Raw genomic sequence first — 18,683 nt, 5'->3', positions numbered from 1 at the left:
TCCACTCCTCCTCCGTTTCTGTTTAGGACTTAAAAACTACAAAAGCCCATAATTATTCATGCTAACAACCAAACAGCTGCTACATTATAGATGCTATATCCTGTTTTCTACATTTATTCTTGTATATTACATATTGAAAGAAAACAGATTTCTCTTTGAACATTTGTATGAAAGATGCTAAAATAAAACTACATCTAGTCAACTCCTTATTTTTTTGTTCTGGCCTGATGCTGGGGATTGAACCCATGATCTCCAGCATGCTAGAGATATCCTCTACCACAATGCTACCCCCTACCATCCATACTCAGTGTTAAATCTGAAAACAAAGAGATGTTATACAGAAAGTCTCCAAATAGTTCTCAGCATCTATGTAATTTAAAACAGTAACCAAGGAGAGGACTCATTTATATATGTGGTTAAGCCATTAGGCTGGCTTGCTGAAAGGTATCTTGGCAAGTCAGGGCGTACATTAAGACTTACTTTCTATATTTTTATATTTTTACATTTAGCTTTGAAATAAAAGACATTAAATATTCTTATGATTTGATTAACAAATTCAGTTATAAGATATGTACCTGGATATATACTTTCAAATGTCAGTCCTCAGCAATGGTGTCATTGAGTGAGCTAAAAATTCTATCAGCTTTTTAAAAGACTGCCCAATACATTCTACTAACATAGTCCAGACAGGCTTTAGACGCTTGGTGGTGGCTGAGGGCATTTCCCAGTATTTTTATCCACTTATCATGCAATGAAATATTGTTACCATAATGGAAAACAAGGAAATCCAGTCACACAGAGATGACTTCAAAGAACATCACTCTGCTCACCTTGGGGTGCTACCAGAGTTCTTCCATTCTCCTGACACCAACCAACTGGCTGGACATAAGGACTGTTAACATCACACCTGCAAAAACAGGATTCTGTGTTTATACTCACAGTACTGGGTTTCAAGAGAAGACTGTGAAATGTCACCTACATCCTTAGCCCTTGGTGCCCACCTAAATCACTAGTTTTAAAGGCTGACGAACCTTTTGGCTATGGTGTACAGCTGACAGATGTAGGACCACAGGAGTGAACTAGGCCATTATAGCTGATCCTTATTCTGGCCTGCATGTTCGGCTTCCTGAATGAGCATATAGCAGAACCACCACTCTGACTCCCACTGTCCCATCACCATGCCTTCCCCACACTCTCAATACGAGGCCAAAATAATCCTTCTTCCTTCCTGTTGCTCCTATTGAGATCCCGTCACAATCACAAACAGGGAATAATAGAGAATCAAAGAGCAATGACCATGCTGGACGTAAAGAGGTCCCACGGGGACAGCACTTCAGTTACCAGGAGCTAGAAACAAGGTCAAGCACAGCACTTTAGAGTGGGTGACCAAACTTCGTACTTTCATGACTTTCTTATATTTGAAATTGGAAAATGAAGTAGGGTAGGGCTAATGCAGAGCTGACTATACAGGTGATTGTCAGGTAAATGTCTTGGTCAGTCTCTTCCATCCACTCCGACTACTAACAGGGTCAGTTGTTAATAGGAAACTCCAGATGTGAACAAGACTGTTGAGTCAGACCCAAGACAGCCACATTCTTCCTTTTACTTTTCAAAGGATCTGGAATAGTCTATACAACAACAGCTCTATGTTCTGCTTCTTAGTTCAGAGGAGAATACCAGACCTTCATCAGGTGCATGAGGAGCTGCAGCTTGAGCAGGGACCTGTCAATTGTTCATGACACACATGGGAAATGTGACAAAACATTATTTTTGCCACTGCCTATTCCCTAGTTCAGCTTTTTTATCCAGCTAGCCCTTTCAATGTGCACAAAGTCCATTTAATGGCTCCACAGCACACATTTTCTCTACTCCCCATGGGCTTTCAAATCATTCACCCCCATTCTCCTTGGATCTTTTGTGTGCAAGGCTGAGTTCAATAGTGTTCAGACCCCAGCCCCCACCATGAAAATAATCAACCTTGCAACTTCTTAAGTTCCCCTTCTCAAATCTATTTCCATTGTAAATGAGATCAAAATATAAGAGCAAAAACAAGCCCTGAGCTGTTTCCATTGCTTCAAGAGAGACACTGCTGAGTAACTTCATAGAGGATGGGGGAAATGGGGGTTGGGTGGGGTGGGGAGGGCAGTGCTCTTCAATCCAACAATCCATGTGGAAGAGAGGCATCAAAAAGTCAACTGATGAATTTCTGATGTGCGTTACGGTAAAGACAGTCAACACCGGAAAGATGAATTTTGAATACTAAATACAGATACAGGCAAAGCACATGCATGCTGATGTCTCACCAGTAATCTAGGCCATCATCCCAGTCATCAAAATGCACTCGTATACGGTCTTCCACGATGTCTGCAATGGCCGCCACATATACCAAGCGAGGGTTCCTTCTGTCCACAGCCTCCAGCTTCATTCCGACCTGAAGCTCCTTTGGCACTGGCCCATTCTAACATGGCACCAGAGTGGTGGAAAGACACAGAATCAAACAGGTCAACCCATGGTACCAAACAACTGTGGGGATTTCTATGGCACTTAAGAACTAACAAGGTCTACACAGTATCAACATTTACTCACCTGACTCGGGAAGGCAAAGGCAAAGGCTCCCTCAAGGACTGAGGACACAAGGTTCCCAATGGCTTTCCATTTTAGTTACATAAGGAAGTTGTCTTTTCCTTACCATCTTCATTTTCCCTGTTTGGTTCTTAGAGTAATGTGAATGGATTCTAAGATTCAATATTTACTGAATATGGTTACATCAGATGATAAATTTATCATCTACTCCCTGTAGGCTAATGAAATTTCCAAATACCACTATTTGAAAAGTGGTAAAGATTATGCTCTTTAACACACACACAAAAAATTGTTTAATTTGATAATGGAATTTAAAACTAGTGTTTTCTCAATGTTTAAAGACTGTATTGTACAGATACAAATACAAATGACTTTAATGCTTCGATGTTTCTAGCAGAAAATATAGATTATGGTTAAATGTAACTCTACTTTTTTGTATGAAATACCTATAATTAACCAGCCTTTGAGTTTTAAGATAAACATAATACTGGAGACTGTATGGAGGATTCCTTTGTCTATTTCTTTATCTTTCAGTGAATTCTATTTTTAAGGCAATCTCCTATCAGTAAAGTCCATTTTTTTGATATACAAATCTACGAGGGACATATAATAAATATCTAACATTAACATCAGATCAGGAAAGTGAAACTTATTTCAGTAAAGTGCCCTAGATTTGGGATCCTCAGTAGGTAAGGCTCAGCTGGGACACCAGGCAAAGGAGGGAGAGGGTCCCTAGGAGCCAGAGTTCAGCCCTGGCTTCTGTCCTGCTTCACTCTCTCCCAAAATGCCCACTCACTACTGAGTACAGAGAATGGCTGCACATTGAACTTTCATTCTACACTAAAGGTTCACTGAGTTGCTTGGGACACAGAAGCACACAGGGCTTACTCTAGACAAATCCTGGAATAGCATCCTTGAATCTGCCAAAAATGCTTCTTTCATTTTCATTATTCTTAGATACATCTCTGCTACGTATGTGACAGAGTCTGTCTGGACTATTGATTCATTTCAAAACACCAAAATTAAGCTTAAGGAACTAACTTGTTACAACATAAAGGAAAGAATATCCATAAAAGTATTTTAAGTAAGTTTTAGTAGGCTTAATTTAAATTAAGTTTTCTGAAGTATTTAATTGCAATGCTAAAGGAGAAAACAAAAACAAACAAACAAACAAAAAGCTATATGCTCAGGGGAGACTATGATAAATTAAGTTAGGAAAGGTAAAGGCAATTAAGACATTTTGTAATTTATGAGGTTTAAAATATAACAGCATATAAAGCAAGTTTAAAGAAACTTAAGCTTAGGGAAGAGTAGGATTTACAGGAAGGAAGACAATACTCACAGGACTTCTGTTTCTGAATAATTTCTTAGGAGCATTTTGCAATCTACAGGCCTTCAAGTAATCCATCCAAACAATTTTATCTTTTCTATAACCTAAAAAAAGTACACATTATTCAAAAGACATCATCATGTATATTTTAAATATATTGTTACTCCTAGTTTTAATCTTCTGCTATATATTCAGTAACTCCTTTGGTCATCACAAATGATTTATATTAAAATCTCCAAATTGTTCTCATGTTGTTTAAATGTCTTAAGTTCAAAGTCGTTGAGTATAGTTTCCATAATATATATCAGTCCCCACAGATGATTAATATCCACTGAGATACGGTATTTCCCCCTCCCCTGCCCTAGGCTTTTAAAGAAGGGCAAAAAGAGTGAGACAAGAGTCCCAGAGTGGTTACCATTCACCAGAAGGCCAGGTCACAAAGACCAAGAGAGGTCCTGATGCTTTAGTAGTTGAGATGGTCAGACACTTGGGAGAAATTAGGAACCCCTTCACAATCCAAAGGTCACCCTGGGATCAATACCAGCACTGCCAAAATCCAAAGGCCATTTGGCAGGTCCAACTCTCTGTTCCTAATCTTTATAAATTACACAGTAAAAATGTCTTATCTTCCCATCCATGTGACCTGTGTGAATAAGAATTTCTAGAAAGAAGTCTATGTCTGCACAGACTGATTGGCTCCTTGGGATTTTAGCACTGCAGGGAGGTTAGAATGTTGCAGGTCCAGAGGCTACTTACCTTACCTTGGGGTAGTTATAACAAGTTGGAATAGCCATTCTTTGCCCACTTCTGCATCAGAACAAAAACTCTATAACTAATAGAAAACCTTTTGGAATCTATTAACAGGCCACTAGCTTCCACCAACACAAAAGCTAAATATGCCATCAGATAGCACCTTGGCCCATAAAAGAGCTTCCCCCATCTTGCTGTATTTGCTCATCTTCCCCATCTCTGATTTACTCATCAATGAACTTTAAACTTGCCCTGATTTATGACTTTCCTTGTTCTGTAACACTATTAAAATTTCATGAAATTGTTTCCATATTGAAACATGGAATTGGAGGTAACTTGGATATGTGTTCTTAGGCCATGGTCACTCAAAATGGCTCCAGAATAAACTATCTCTTATTCCCTTTAAGGTGAAAGATGTGATTTCCATATTGACACCTGAAGTGGCCCCAGTTACACGGGATCAGTATTTTCTTATGGAATCTATAAGCCAAATTATTTGCAGAGCTCAAGACTACATTCACACATTAGCTTTACTTTTCTACCATGGTCCCCACTAGTCTCCTCGAGATGGCATCCTGTCCAAATACTCCCCCACTCCAGGACATCAACTCTGGCTTTTGTTCTTGCCTGGGAGGCCAAGCTGCTTTCTCATTTTGTTGAAGTGTCTGGAATCCTGTGACTTCACAGAGGCCTACATATTCATCTGACAGAGTACCCTGGGACCTTACTCAGTCCTTCCTTGCTGTGGAATAATCTTATTTTATACTGTAAAGATTTGTCTCTTGAATTAGTTTAATAAAACACTGATTGGCCAGTAGCTAGGCAGGAAGTTAGATGGGAAAACCAAACTGAGAATGCTAGGAAGAAGGAGGGTGGAGTTGAGGCGACACCAGCCAGCCAGCTGCCTACCAAGCAGGATGTGTAAAAATGAGGTAAGAAGTCATGAGCCACATAGCAAAGCACAAATTGAAATATGGATTAATTTAAGTAAAAGAGTTAGCTAGTAACAAGCCTGAGCTCATGGCCAAGCATTTATAATTTATGTTAAGCCTCTGAGTGATTGTTTGAGAATGGCTGTCAGACACAGGAAAATGTCCATTTATGCCTCCCTCCTCTAAAGGACAGTCCCATAGAGCCTAAGATTTCATATTTTCTGCTGTTCAATACTTAGTACCAATAATATAACAAAGGCTTCATAATGCCTATTGGATGAATGAGACCACTGACTGTCACAAGCTCTCATCAAATCCAGCAATTCAAAAGACTGCCTTCAGCCCCAGGCATATGCCAAAGAACACCTGAGTTGATTCCCAAGAAGAGGGAGACTGCACACTCAATCCAAACATACTGCAGTTACTCAGCAGCAACCTAACACCTAGTCAGGAAACAATGCACTGCCAACGGTTGTCCAAAGAACCTAGACCAAGGCTTCTCACAGCAATAAAGGATCAGCCTTAACTGCCTGGCCCACGTGTCTCATAGGAAACAGAAACCAAACACAAAGCTTCATTTTTCCATCAGAAGGAAATTGACTGTGGCATTTTACTGATTCATTCTTTCCATTATTTCCAAATTCACAGCAAATTTAGAGTAAATCAAGATTCTTCCCTGTGTGTTACCATTGATAGAGTGTGATATTTCATTTCAACCACGATTTTGAACATCAGTTTCTTGCTATAAGGATTAATAAGCTTTGTATATGATTACATGCTCCCAAGCAATTATATTTGTTGCCCTAAATTCCTAATCAGAATATTTGACTTAGAAAGACATATGGACTTTTTTTTTTTTTACACTCATTTCTAAGGCACTGTCATGGTCTCTTTAGAGATCAAACTTTCATTTGGAAAAACAATTCACACCCAGCTCCCTTGTTAGTGTTTCATGAAATGGTGTTAAAATAAAACTGAAATAACAAGTGCCCCTCTCTTCATCTGATAAATGCACCCCGACTTACCCTTAGGGATATGCAATTTGTGCTTAGTCTTTTCGCACCACCCCACTGGGTGAATGTCAGGGGAACCAGCATTGGTCCAAAAATCATAGCAGCTCAAATAACCATCAAAATGTAGTCTCAGCCGGTAACCACATACCTGAATCCAAGAAAGTTCACAATAGTTCATAAGTAGCATGGATTGAAATGTGCTCAGAAACTGACAAAAATATTCAAATGTCTAGTCAACATTATTGACATGAATCAATCTGATCTATCTATCCATCCAGGCACTTTCATCAGAGAACAAATGTATATGTAAAATAATATATGACTAAATCAAAATGATGATGAAGAGTTATCTAAAACTTTTTGCAAAAGTATACCCTTTAGACCAATCTTGGAATCTGAGATCAAAACAGATATTTTTTAATTGACTCTTAATTCAGTATCTACCAAATATTCCTTTTAGAAACTGTATCTTCTGCTGGTGGGCTTACTTCCTACCTCAAGAGGGTAGAGACTGAGCTACAGAATGGCCTTAACCCATGGAACCAGTGTATTTAACACAGAAAATAACAACAGTCTGATAAATACTTCCTCCAGACATTCTGTACAAGTCTAACAGCCATTATCATTGCACAGAGCATGTGAATGTGACTTCTGAGTTCAAGGCCTTTATAAGTGTAGACCTCTTTCATTGATTTAATAACACGTTGAATAAACATTACATTTTAAAATCCATTTGTTTTCATCAACGACAGTTCTCTGTATATAGTTTTCATAAAATGAGTGTATTTAAATGAATATATATATTCATTAGTTCAGCTAACCTATGAATAATTACGTTACTATAATAGGTGAAAATAGCACTGTGGCATCCTTAGATTATTATCAACTTCAGGATAGACCTATTTTTTTTCAATTAACTCAGTGATAAACACTAGCTGATGAAGAACTTACTAGAAAATTCATCTTAAGAAAAAAATATTAAGAAGTATATTTTTATACATTATTGACAAAAATAATGGACTGGGACCCATTTATGTCAGAAGGTGCTGAAATTTGTTATTTTCTACAAAACTGTCACCACAAAATTAACCCAAGGCCATAGCACCCTCCTCTTACCTCAGCTACAGAGAGCGCACAGAATACAGATGGACGTCGGGGATCAATGCCTTCTAATCGCATTCCAACCTGAAAGCCATTTTCATGCTCTGGAAAGGATTGATCCTATGAAATTTCATGATACGATATCAGCTACTGAGATTTCTTCAAGATTTAACATACAACATTTTTATGTCTTTGATATGTGGACTGTAAAAATAGCAGGATTCATAAAAGCAGAGGAGAAAAGTGACTATAGGAGCTGGTGGGTGAGAGGAGAGAGGAGATGCTACTCAAGATTCAAAGCTGCAGTTAGAAAGCAGGAATGAATGATAGGTATTTAAGGTGATGAATATATATCCACAGTGTGGAGTATATACAATACATCATCGTGATGTGACTGACAATTATGTATGATTATAACTTGTCAAGAGTGAAGTAACAGAATTTAATAAAGGATTTTACCATGTAGTTTGGAAGCTTGATTTTTGAAGTGCAACACTTACATTAATTCTTTGTTACTTGTATTCATGCATGCCATGTATTCCTCCCCCTAACTCAACCCAGACTTAAGCCCCTTCTTAACCCCATACCCTTTTTTTTTTCTTTAATAACCTACCAAATCCAGTTTGTGCTACCAATAAACGTAAGGGTATGGAGCCAGCCACTGGAATGGTTGACCTGCTAGGTGCCACACCCTTAAAGAAAATTCAGTCTCCTTTCTCCAGAAGCAGTCAACTGTCAATAGAGTCTCAGCTAGGAGGTAGGGCCAGTGAGACCAGCTTGATCTTTTACAACCTCAGCAGGCTACCACAGGTGCTGAGAGTTCATCAATACAGTGTTCCTCTCGTGTCTAGGAGCCACAGGCTTTGCTCTGGTGTCCCCTTGGCCACTGGCTCTTAGCCCTTCTGCTCCTTCTTCCATGGCAGTACCTGTCCCCGGCACGGCAAGAGTGGCACAGAGGTCCCATTGTGGCTGAGCATTCTGCACACTGACAGATCGTGAGTTTCTTCACTACTTATGGTTTACTAGACAAATGAACTTCTCTATATGGTCTGAGAACTGCACTAAAATGTGGGTTTAGAGATAGTCACTAAATGGCAGTTTGATGCCACCTCCAATTAGAAGAGTAATAATAGTAGATTGGGAAGCTGGGCTTTAATATGCTTTCAAAGAGTTCATCCATTAAATCCTTATGAACTGGTCCACTCATTTTTCTCATCCCTCCTTCCTGTGCTCTGAACAACAATGTTTTGCTGATTGCATAAATGATCCATCCCCAGTCTGCAGCTGGGCTTGTCATTTTGTTTATGGTGACTTGGACATATATATAAACCTTCCCCCGGCCCCATCCCCAACAATGTGTTCTTGCTGTGTGGCCCAGGAAGCCCTGAATTCATGATCCCTCTGCTTCCATACCCTGAGCCCTGTGGACCACTTTGAATTTTACTACAGAAAATCTAGGAAGCCATATGTCTTCTGTCCAGCTGTGTATCCAGCCTATGGAACCCTAACTCTGAGGCTTCTGACATCTTATTGGTTTGGAAAAGGTACAGTCAGAAAACAGCTTCTCTGTAAGGCAGATGACAAAGCTCAATACTGGTATGTGTCTCTGTGTGTGTCTGTTTGACTGTCTGTCTGTCTGGTGTCTGTGAGTCTCTGTGTTTGTACCCATGTATGTGTCCATGTGTGTATATGTTTGTATGTATGTGTGTCTCTGTGTATGTGTGTGAGAGAGAGAGATCCTTTTCTCAGGCCTCTCCTTTTGATTTTCTGTTTGGGGGTCTTCGGGGGTTTGCTGTTGTTATTCTTCTCTCTCTCTCTCTCTCTCTCTCTCTCTCTCTCTCTCTCTCTCTTTCTCCATCTCCTTTGATTAACTGGAATTCTTTTATTCTACACATAATTTTATAACTAGGGTCATCATTTGACACCTTTCACCATTTCCATTTATCATTTTTCTTCTCTCTTAATTGTTTCTTTGTTTTTTAAAAAAAATCATCTTTTAAAACATTTTCCTGAAGGTTGATTTCTGCTCCTACTACTCTGGCAGTTGTTACCAGAGCTATACATGACATAAGAGGTAGTTGGTTTTATTTTATTTCGGATTCTAGGACACTAGGAATCCAAGACACACTTTGCCCTGCCATGGAGTCAGCACATACTGTTGAATACTACATACCCAACTCAAAGTTAAAATGATACTATAACTCAAAAAAAAAGGGGGAGATTAAAATACCTCAAGCCAACAACCGATATCTGAGCAGGTGGATGGGCCTGAAGGCCGACTCATGGATACTCCACCTCCTAGAGCTATAGCAGAGATAAAAGGACTGTGGACACTCCATCGATGCAAGGCCACCCTGTATTACACCCAGGCCTTTTTCAGACTCTGCGCGGCTGATAAGACTAGGAATGATTGCAGAGGGTGTGTCCCACATGTGTGTGCAACCATGTACAATTGTCGTGATCTTATGAGACCCCAAGGAAAGGCAGGAACATCAGGCTCCAATACACTACACACCGTCAGAAGACAATGGAGTCAAAGAAGTCAGAGGAAAACTTCACCACAGAATCCAGATGGAAATACGTTGAACTCCTCACTATGATCCGATACCCCTGGTTACATTGTCAAAAAACAAAAACAAAAAAACCAAAAGGGACAAACTAAAGGTACAGGAAATCTATTCAGTGACACAAAACAGGGAACCGCCCAGTTCTTATGGAACATGGATACCCAGGTACAAGGACTGTTTAGAAACCCAGGAAATTGACCAGAAAAGATCCCTTTCATTGTCTATTTAGATAAAATGCCAACAGTAAAGAACTGAGAAAGAAAACTGTACTGACAGAGCCAACTCACTTATCAAGGCAGAAAACATCTGAGTAATATCAGATTTGTCAATGAAAACTCTGAGGTCAGGTGGTGGTTTGAAGAGGAATGGCCCCCATAGACTAATGTGTTTGAATGCTCGGTCCATAGGGATTGGCACTATTAGGAGGTGTGGCCTTGTTGGAGAAATGTGTCACTGTGGAGGTGGGTTTTGATGTCTCATATGTTCAAGCTATGCCCAGTGTGGTACACAGACTTCACCTCCTCTGCCTGCAGATCAGGATGTAGTACTCTCAGCTCCTTCTCCAGCACCATGTCTGCCTGCACACCACCATGTCCTGCCATGATGACAATGGACTAAACCTCTAAAACTGTAAACCAGCCCAACTAAATGTTTTCCTTTATAAGAGTTATTGTCATCCTGGTGTCTCTTCACAGCAATAAAACTCTAAGATACCAGGTGACCGTAGATGCCCAGCCCAGATGACAATATCAAGAACAAGTATCCTTAAGAATATAAGGAAGTCAAGGTCAGTATAAGCTAAAGCAATCCATGATCATTTCCATATTGCAGATGATACCTAAGGAACCCTAAACACAACAGAGCAAGATAAACACAACACTAAGAAGGAAGAATAATAAGTCCTACTAGAAGACTAAATAGGCAAATTAGAATTAATTAGGAAGTAGTTAAAGATCAGTTTTTTTTAAGTATGCCAAGAATTAGTATACCCCTAATTATAGCACTGGATTTAAATGGTCCTAATTCTCCAAATAAAACTGAGACTGGCTAATGAAATTATAATTAAATATCCATCTATTTCCAAACTATAAAAAACACAGTCCTCCATCAAATACAGTCTGAAAGTTAAAAGTTAAAAAATTATATTCCAAATAAAGGAAACCCAAGTAAAGTAGGTGCAGCTATCTGTGCCTATCTCACAAAGCAGATTTCAAGTGCAAAACACAATGAAAGTTGCTACATGTTGGTAAAAGGAACAATACACACAGAAGACATAGTATATATTTTAGTATATAGTCCTTTATATTTTTAGGTATGCTAAATTATACATAAATTATCTATTTACCATATAGTATATACATATATATGTGTGTGTGTGTATATATATATATACATAAATACACACACACACACACACACACACACACACACACACACCAAATTTGTATACCAAATTTCATAAAACAAGTGCTAAGGGAAACCATGAACATAGAAGCCCTAATACAGAAATAGTAGATGCTTGCAGTATTCTGCTCTCACTAAATGCTCACCCAGCTCCAAGAAATTAATAAAAACTTCACACCAAACTAACTACAGTTAAAATGAACATAACAGACAGCTACATAATGTTCTATCCAAAACTGCAGTATATGCATTCTTTTCAGCAGCTCATAGAACTTTCTCCAAAATAGAACATATTTTTAGGCAAAAAGCCAAGTCATTACAAAAAAAATAATTAAAATAATTGCTCAAAGCTCATCAGGTCATAATGGAGTAAAATTAGAAATCAAAAGCAAGAGAAAGAACAGAGAGTTGACAAAAATATGAGGCTGAGCAATGGCCTTACAATTATTAGTGATTCATTGAAGAAATCAAGGAAATGGCTATGTCCTAGGACCAAGTAAAAATGAAACATGAGAATCTGTAGGAGACAGAAAAAGAATTAAAAAGGGCATGTATGGTCATGAGAGATCTCAAATAAGGAACTCAATGATGCATCTTTGAACCCAGAAAAAAATAATACAGAAGAAGAAGAACACCAAACCCATAAAAGGGGAATAAATAATAAAGATCAGAAAAGAAATTAATGATATAGACTTTAGAAACATGACTCACAGGATCATTAAACTGATTCTTTGAGAGATTCAGCACATTGAGAAGTCCTTAGCCAAACTACCCAAGAGAAAGAGAGAAGTGTATTAATAGGATCAGACCAAAAAAGAGAGATTGCAACAGATATCACTGAAATTCAGATTAGGGATTATTTTGAAAAATGCACACCTTAATAAATTTGAATAAATCCAAATAAATGGATATATTTCTAGATACATATGACCTACTATCATTAAATTTGTATATTTAAGAAAATTAAACAGTTCAATAACGAGTGATAAGACTTCTTTTTTAATCTAGGGCAGTGCAGAAGCTATGTTTTATCAAATGTATAAAGACCCAACACCAATGCTCCTTTAACTAGTCCATAAAACAGAAAAGCAAGGAACACTGGCAGACTTATCTTACAAAGTCAGTGCCACCTTTAATACTGAATGCAAGTGCAACAAAAAGTTTAGCTTCCTTAATGAATGCAATTAAAAAAAAACTGTCAATGGCCAGGCATGGTAGTGCATATATATTCCTAGAACATGGGTGGCAGAGGCCAGAGGACTGTGGGTTCAGAAGACATTCTGGACTACTACATGGTGAGGTAGAAGATGTGCAATGAACTGAACAGTATAGTAATACACAATGACCAAGTGAGCTTCATCCAAGGAATACAAAGATGGCTCCACACATGAAAAGCAGTAAACATAGCACATTAACAGAATCAAAGACAAAATATACACCAATTGCTTCAATAAATACAGTAAAAGTTTTGATAAAATCTCAACATCCAAGTAAAGTCCTTTAGGAACTAGAAATAGAAGGACCATACCTCAATCCAAGAAAGGCTATATATAACAAATCCATATCCAACAACACACTCGACAGTGGAAAATTGAAAACATTTCCTCTAAACTAAGGCACAAGATGAGAATTTTGATTCTCATTGCACTTCCTAAATATAGTACTTGAAATCTTAGCCAGAACAATATGACAATTATGATGATTTGAATCTAACATGTTGCCATTACACAGTCTCATGCTTTAACACCTTATTCATGGCTAGTGGCACTATTTAGGAGGCTATAGTATCTTGACAGGGTAAGGCCTAGCCAGAGCAAGTCGCATAAGCTGGCCACTTACGGTTCTACCTGGAACTTGATACTGATCTCACACTTTCTTCTTCCTGGTCCCTCACAGAAGGGATGCCCCAACCCATACTTCTGTTGTCATGAACTTCATCATACTTTTTGCCATGAAGGCCTGATACCCTCTGAAACCATGAACCAAAATAAATATTTTCCTGCCAGAAGATGATTTTGGGGGGGGAGGCATTTTGGTCACAGTGATGCAAAACTTACTAATATAGTAAGCAGGAGAAGAAAAAAGCTGGTACCAAGAGTGGGGTCACTAGTGTGATCGTACTTGACTGTGTGGCTCTTGGCCCTTTGGACAAGAGGAACATTTCCAAGATGTGCACTGAAGCAATCCAAGATTTTTTTTTTAAACAGCTTTCAGTGATTGAGATGGTTGAAGTTAATCTTCAACTCGATAGAATCTGGAATCATCTGAGGGGCAGACAGCTAGGCACATCTATGGTGTGGCGATATTTTATTTGTGCTGAAATGTGGTGATATTTTATTTGTGCTTTGATAAATAAAGCTTGCCTGGAGATCAGAGGAAAAAGCCAGTTACCACACAGAAGTCATGTGATGTTAGCACACGCCTTTAATCCTATCACTTGGCAGGCAGGATCTCTGTGTGCTCAAGGCTACACTGGAAACAGAGCCAAGTGTGGTGGCACACACTTTAAATTCCAACACTAGTTAACCATGGAGGCTTGGAGATCTGTACAGACAGACAGGAAATGACAGAGCTGGACAGGAAGAGGAAGTGATATAGCTGAATGGAGAGAGTAAATCATACGGCAGAATAGCAAGGCATATAGGCATGGGTAGACAGGAAGTCACTGTCATTTGGAAGCTGCAGAGTTGGTGAGGTAAGGATGGCTGGTGGCTTTCCCTATTTCCCTGATTGTAGCAGGAATCTTAAATGTTCTTATTAATAAAATCAAACCTGAGCCAGGTATTGGGGTGAACTGGAAGATCAGAGAACCAGAACAAGCCACAGCTACCTCACCTCACCTAGCCAGATCCTCAGCTTGTCTTGTTTCCTCAGTCTGGAGGTCTCTGAGTCCTCATCCAGAATGGGTCTCAGCTGAATTGCTGCTCAAAAGCCTGAATGCTTAACCAGGCCAAAATGCTTCTAGTTTCTGGTCTCCACGCCTTATATATCTTTCTGCTTCCTACCACCACTCCCTGGGATTAAAGGCTCCCTTTCTGGGATGAAAGGTATGAGTCACCATGCTTGGCTATATCCTTGAACACATGGATTTCCGCCTCTGGAATGCTAGGATTAAAGGTGTGTGCTACCACTGCCTATCCTCTATGTTTAATATTGTGGCTGTTCTGTCTCTGACCCCAAATAAGTTTATTAGGGTGCACAATATTTTGGGGAACACAATACCACCTCACCTGATCTCTCTAAGGCTTTCACGCCTATATTTGGCTCTGTGTTTTTTACTTAATAAGTCCATTTAGAAATTCATCTACAGTGAGGTATTATCATTATTATGATAATTGATGAAGGAAGAACCAACCACTGCAGGCGGTCCGGTTCTCTGGTTGGGATCCTGAGCTGCCAGTGGCTGGGCTGAGCACTGGTATTCACTGCACTCTTCTTCCTAACAGCAGATTCGAGGTGACCAGCTGCCTCAGGCTCCTGCTGCCTTGACCGCCTCGCCATGATCAACCATATCCCTGTGAGCCAAAATAAACCACAAATAAACTCAGCTGAGACAGTGAATGATTTGGCTGAGATTTCAGAAGATCAGAATGCCAATGTTCACAGAAATGTGGACAGTTAAGGCTGTGCTCATGGGGTCTCAGATCAGAAGCAGGACTCTAGTGGGATTAAACTAGGGGCCTTTGACGTTACATTCTGGTAAAGAATCTGAATATACTTTGTCCATGTCCCCAAAATGTGAGCGAGGCTGAATTCAAAAGAAATTGACTAACATTTTTCTGAGTAGGCAATGTCATGGCAGCATAACATTCAGACTATAATGTGGTTATTGCAGGCTTGTTTTAGTGAGAGTCAAGAAAGAAAATCAAATATGGATGATCTGAGATGCACATAAGTTTGACTGTAACAGAAGGATGAACAGGTTCCATGTTGCAGACAATGCAAATTAAGACAAAGCAACTGTAACTGTTGAAGGGATTCCTGCCATCAAAGAGAAGCTGTGCTCTCTGCCCCGGGACAATAGAACAGGTTCCCTGTAAAGACCGTATCCATTTAAGGCTCCAAGTTATAAAATTGAAGAAAAGATTTCCTTTAGAAATTAAGTATTTGCAGGAATGTCCCACTCAAGCAAGGTCACATAAGAATGCTTTCAGCAGGTTTGACTGCACAAGCATCTAAGGTTTTATGCAGCCAGGGTCTGTGCAGCCACAGCCCAAGGAGACCCAGCAGCCACTCAACCTGGCAGCACAATTTGGGTGTCACATGGTACTGATGTTGCAAGCATGCAAAATGTAGGAAGGGTGGTGTTACCGAGGCTTATACTGAGGCATTACAGAGTGCTTGAGAGAATAAGAAATGTTCAGTTTCCGTCGTGAAACCTCTCAAAGTGAGCTGCATGAAGCCATAGTTGCTGTGGAGACCCCAGGTTGTTAGAGATGTCAGAACTGTGGGTGCTAAGTGGAGACAGCTTAACAGAAAAACCATGTGTGCAGCAGGTGGCCATTTGGGTAGGGCTGCCATAGCCACCCAGAGCTGGAATAAAGCCACCACGTTATCCAGACACTCTCATGGAAAAGATTTAGTGTCTTCCCAGCCAAAGTTTAGTCTTGCTTTGGTCTCATCCTACATTGATCTCCTCCTCTTCCCTTCCTTGTGCTATGGAAATGTTTATTCTCCACTGCTGCAAATATAAACTTTCCTTTTTTTATTTCACAGGGACTCACAATTAATAATTGGCAGCATGCCTCCTCAGAGTATAGGACTCAACATTGGACTAATGCACTCTGCATTATGAGACAGCCAAAGCCCTTTGGGAACAAGGGGCAGAATGTTATGGTTTGAATCTGTACAGGCTCCTGCTTTGAATGTTTACTCCCCAGAGGTGGCCTCTTTAAGAACTGGAGCCTGACTGATTACTAGAAAGCAGGCCTCTGATGGCCATAGACAGGCCTTGGTTCTAGCCCTGAACTCTCTCTCTCTCCTAGTCTACCAGGATAGACAAGTCTTTTCCATAATCCCCCTCTTCCATGAGCTCCCTCATGCCTCCCCCAACATGGTAGACTGAGACCCTCCAAAAGCACCAGCCCAAAATAAATCTTGGTCACATTCATGTGGAAATAATGGGCAGAGTAACTGAATAAGATCAAAGGATACAAAATAGGAAGAAACTTGAGTTACACCCAAATGCCCGTTATCCAAATGTCAACTTCCTTAACAAACAATGCTGGGGAGCTTGGCTATCAAGGAAGGGGTAGGGACAAAAAACTAGATGCCTGCATATGGAGGACTGAAACTAGACAGAGTCTCTTCGTGTTCAAATGTCAACTCACAATGGATTGAATTTGGACTCTAATGTAAAACCTTTTAAGTACCTTAAAACTCTTCAGTGATCACCACTGCTGTACATTGAAAATTTTTTACAGCAGACTCCATCCATTATTATTTTTCTAATTTATGGCTGGCTTTGGGCAGCTGGAGTGTGATTGGACAATTCAGGCTTCATTGCAAATAAACACATCTAGAAAATGGTGACTAGCCTCCAGTTCTGCGGTTCCCAGGGTGCATTTTAAGCAGTCACTGTAGTTGTGCTTATCAGTGTTTAACATCGGAATGCCAATTTTTTGATGTGAATTTATTCTTTTGGGGAGATTTCCATTTGGAAAAAAAGCCAAGCTCCACAGAATGATAAAGGAAAGTGTAAAGGTGCCTTGTGTAGCTGAAGGCTCGGGCACAGCCTGGCCTCTTACCCGCTGGCCATTTGCTCTTACGTCCTCGTTTTCATCTGTCTGTACTTGTGTATAGACAGAAACTGGTACATGTGATATATGTACATTTTCAGGAGCATCTTCAGGTTCTTTGTCCCTATATAACAAACAACTTTCCTTCACAGCCATGCATTTTTCTGAATAATGAATGGAACAATACCTCACATCACCATAGGTCAGTTATATTTGTATTATACTTGGGCTAGTTTTCCGATTATTTTGCACTATTGTCCATTTTTTCCAAAGCATACTTTATTTTTATTTGTGTGTGGTGATGTTTGTGTGTTCATGTAAGGATAGGCATGTGTATGTGTATGTGTGTGTGTGTGTATGTATACCTGTGTGTGTGCTCATGTGTACACATGTGTGAGTGTGTGCACATGCATGTATATGCAGTTCAGATGACAAGTTCAGTTATTGCTGCTCAGAAGCATTTTTGCAAGGCATGGTCTCTTATTGGCATGAAACTCGTCAAGTAAGCAAGGCTGGCCAGTGAGTCCCAGAATCTACCTGTCTCTGTCTCCCACACAGTGCACATCACCACACTGGCTTTTGTGACATGGGTTCTGAGGGTGGAACTCAGGTTCTCAGACTTGCAAGGCAAGTGCTTTACCCACTGAGCCGCCTCCCCAGCCCTAACTCTACATTGTAACACCCCACCCATGCCCTGCAAATGGGATCTATCTAGAATCAGATGTCACTATAAGCTGACAAGTCTCCTTAGTCTCCCTGGGTCAGGATACCACACCAAGAGGTGCACCATGACCGTCCATCCCTCAATGGCAATGTTCATGGTGATAACCAGTCCTAGTGTTGCCCAGGTTCTTCACTGCTTGCTTACACATAAAATGTGTATGTACACACAGACATAAACACCTGCACACATGTGTACATATTTTGTAAATTCCAAGTTCAAACAAATACGTGCAATTCTAACCAACCCCAAAGGCTTGTTCTTTTCCCTTTTGTCCTGTGACCTTTCCCCTCTGACGTCACCCCTTCACTCTTTAACAAGACCCTCCAGCGAATCTCTTAGGGTTGCAGAACTGAACTATTGATAATATCACCAAAGAACTACAAAATGTGCCATTGTTTGCATGCCACCTCTATGTGACCGGGCAAGGAGACTGCGCCCTGTTTGTTTCCCATAACATGCAGCTTCTTTGATTCCATTTGTTTTCCATCCTCGGTGGTTGAATGCTTTAACATTTTTACAAAAGGTGAAAAAAAAAAAAAGC

The 18,683-nt window shown here is 39.9% G+C and overlaps 1 protein-coding gene across 1 annotated transcript in view; it reads right to left on the bottom strand.

Annotated features, from left to right (window-relative positions):
• Nucleotides 1-18,683, bottom strand: part of L3mbtl4 (L3MBTL histone methyl-lysine binding protein 4) — a 200,255-nt gene that overhangs the window by 165,261 nt on the left and 16,311 nt on the right. The window contains exons 3-7 of the mRNA XM_028885131.2: nt 7,725-7,829; nt 6,621-6,756; nt 3,926-4,017; nt 2,304-2,458; nt 831-907 (exon numbers count right to left, since the gene is read on the bottom strand). Coding sequence (XP_028740964.1) covers nt 831-907; nt 2,304-2,458; nt 3,926-4,017; nt 6,621-6,756; nt 7,725-7,829 — 565 coding nt within the window. The remainder of the gene's footprint in view (nt 1-830; nt 908-2,303; nt 2,459-3,925; nt 4,018-6,620; nt 6,757-7,724; nt 7,830-18,683) is intronic.

The sequence above is a fragment of the Peromyscus leucopus genome, chromosome 13 (assembly GCF_004664715.2).
Source record: "Peromyscus leucopus breed LL Stock chromosome 13, UCI_PerLeu_2.1, whole genome shotgun sequence".
In the NCBI taxonomy this organism is placed as follows: Eukaryota; Metazoa; Chordata; class Mammalia; order Rodentia; family Cricetidae; genus Peromyscus; species Peromyscus leucopus.
Note: the sequence above shows the minus strand (reverse complement) of the source record. Positions and strands in the feature narration are given on the sequence as shown.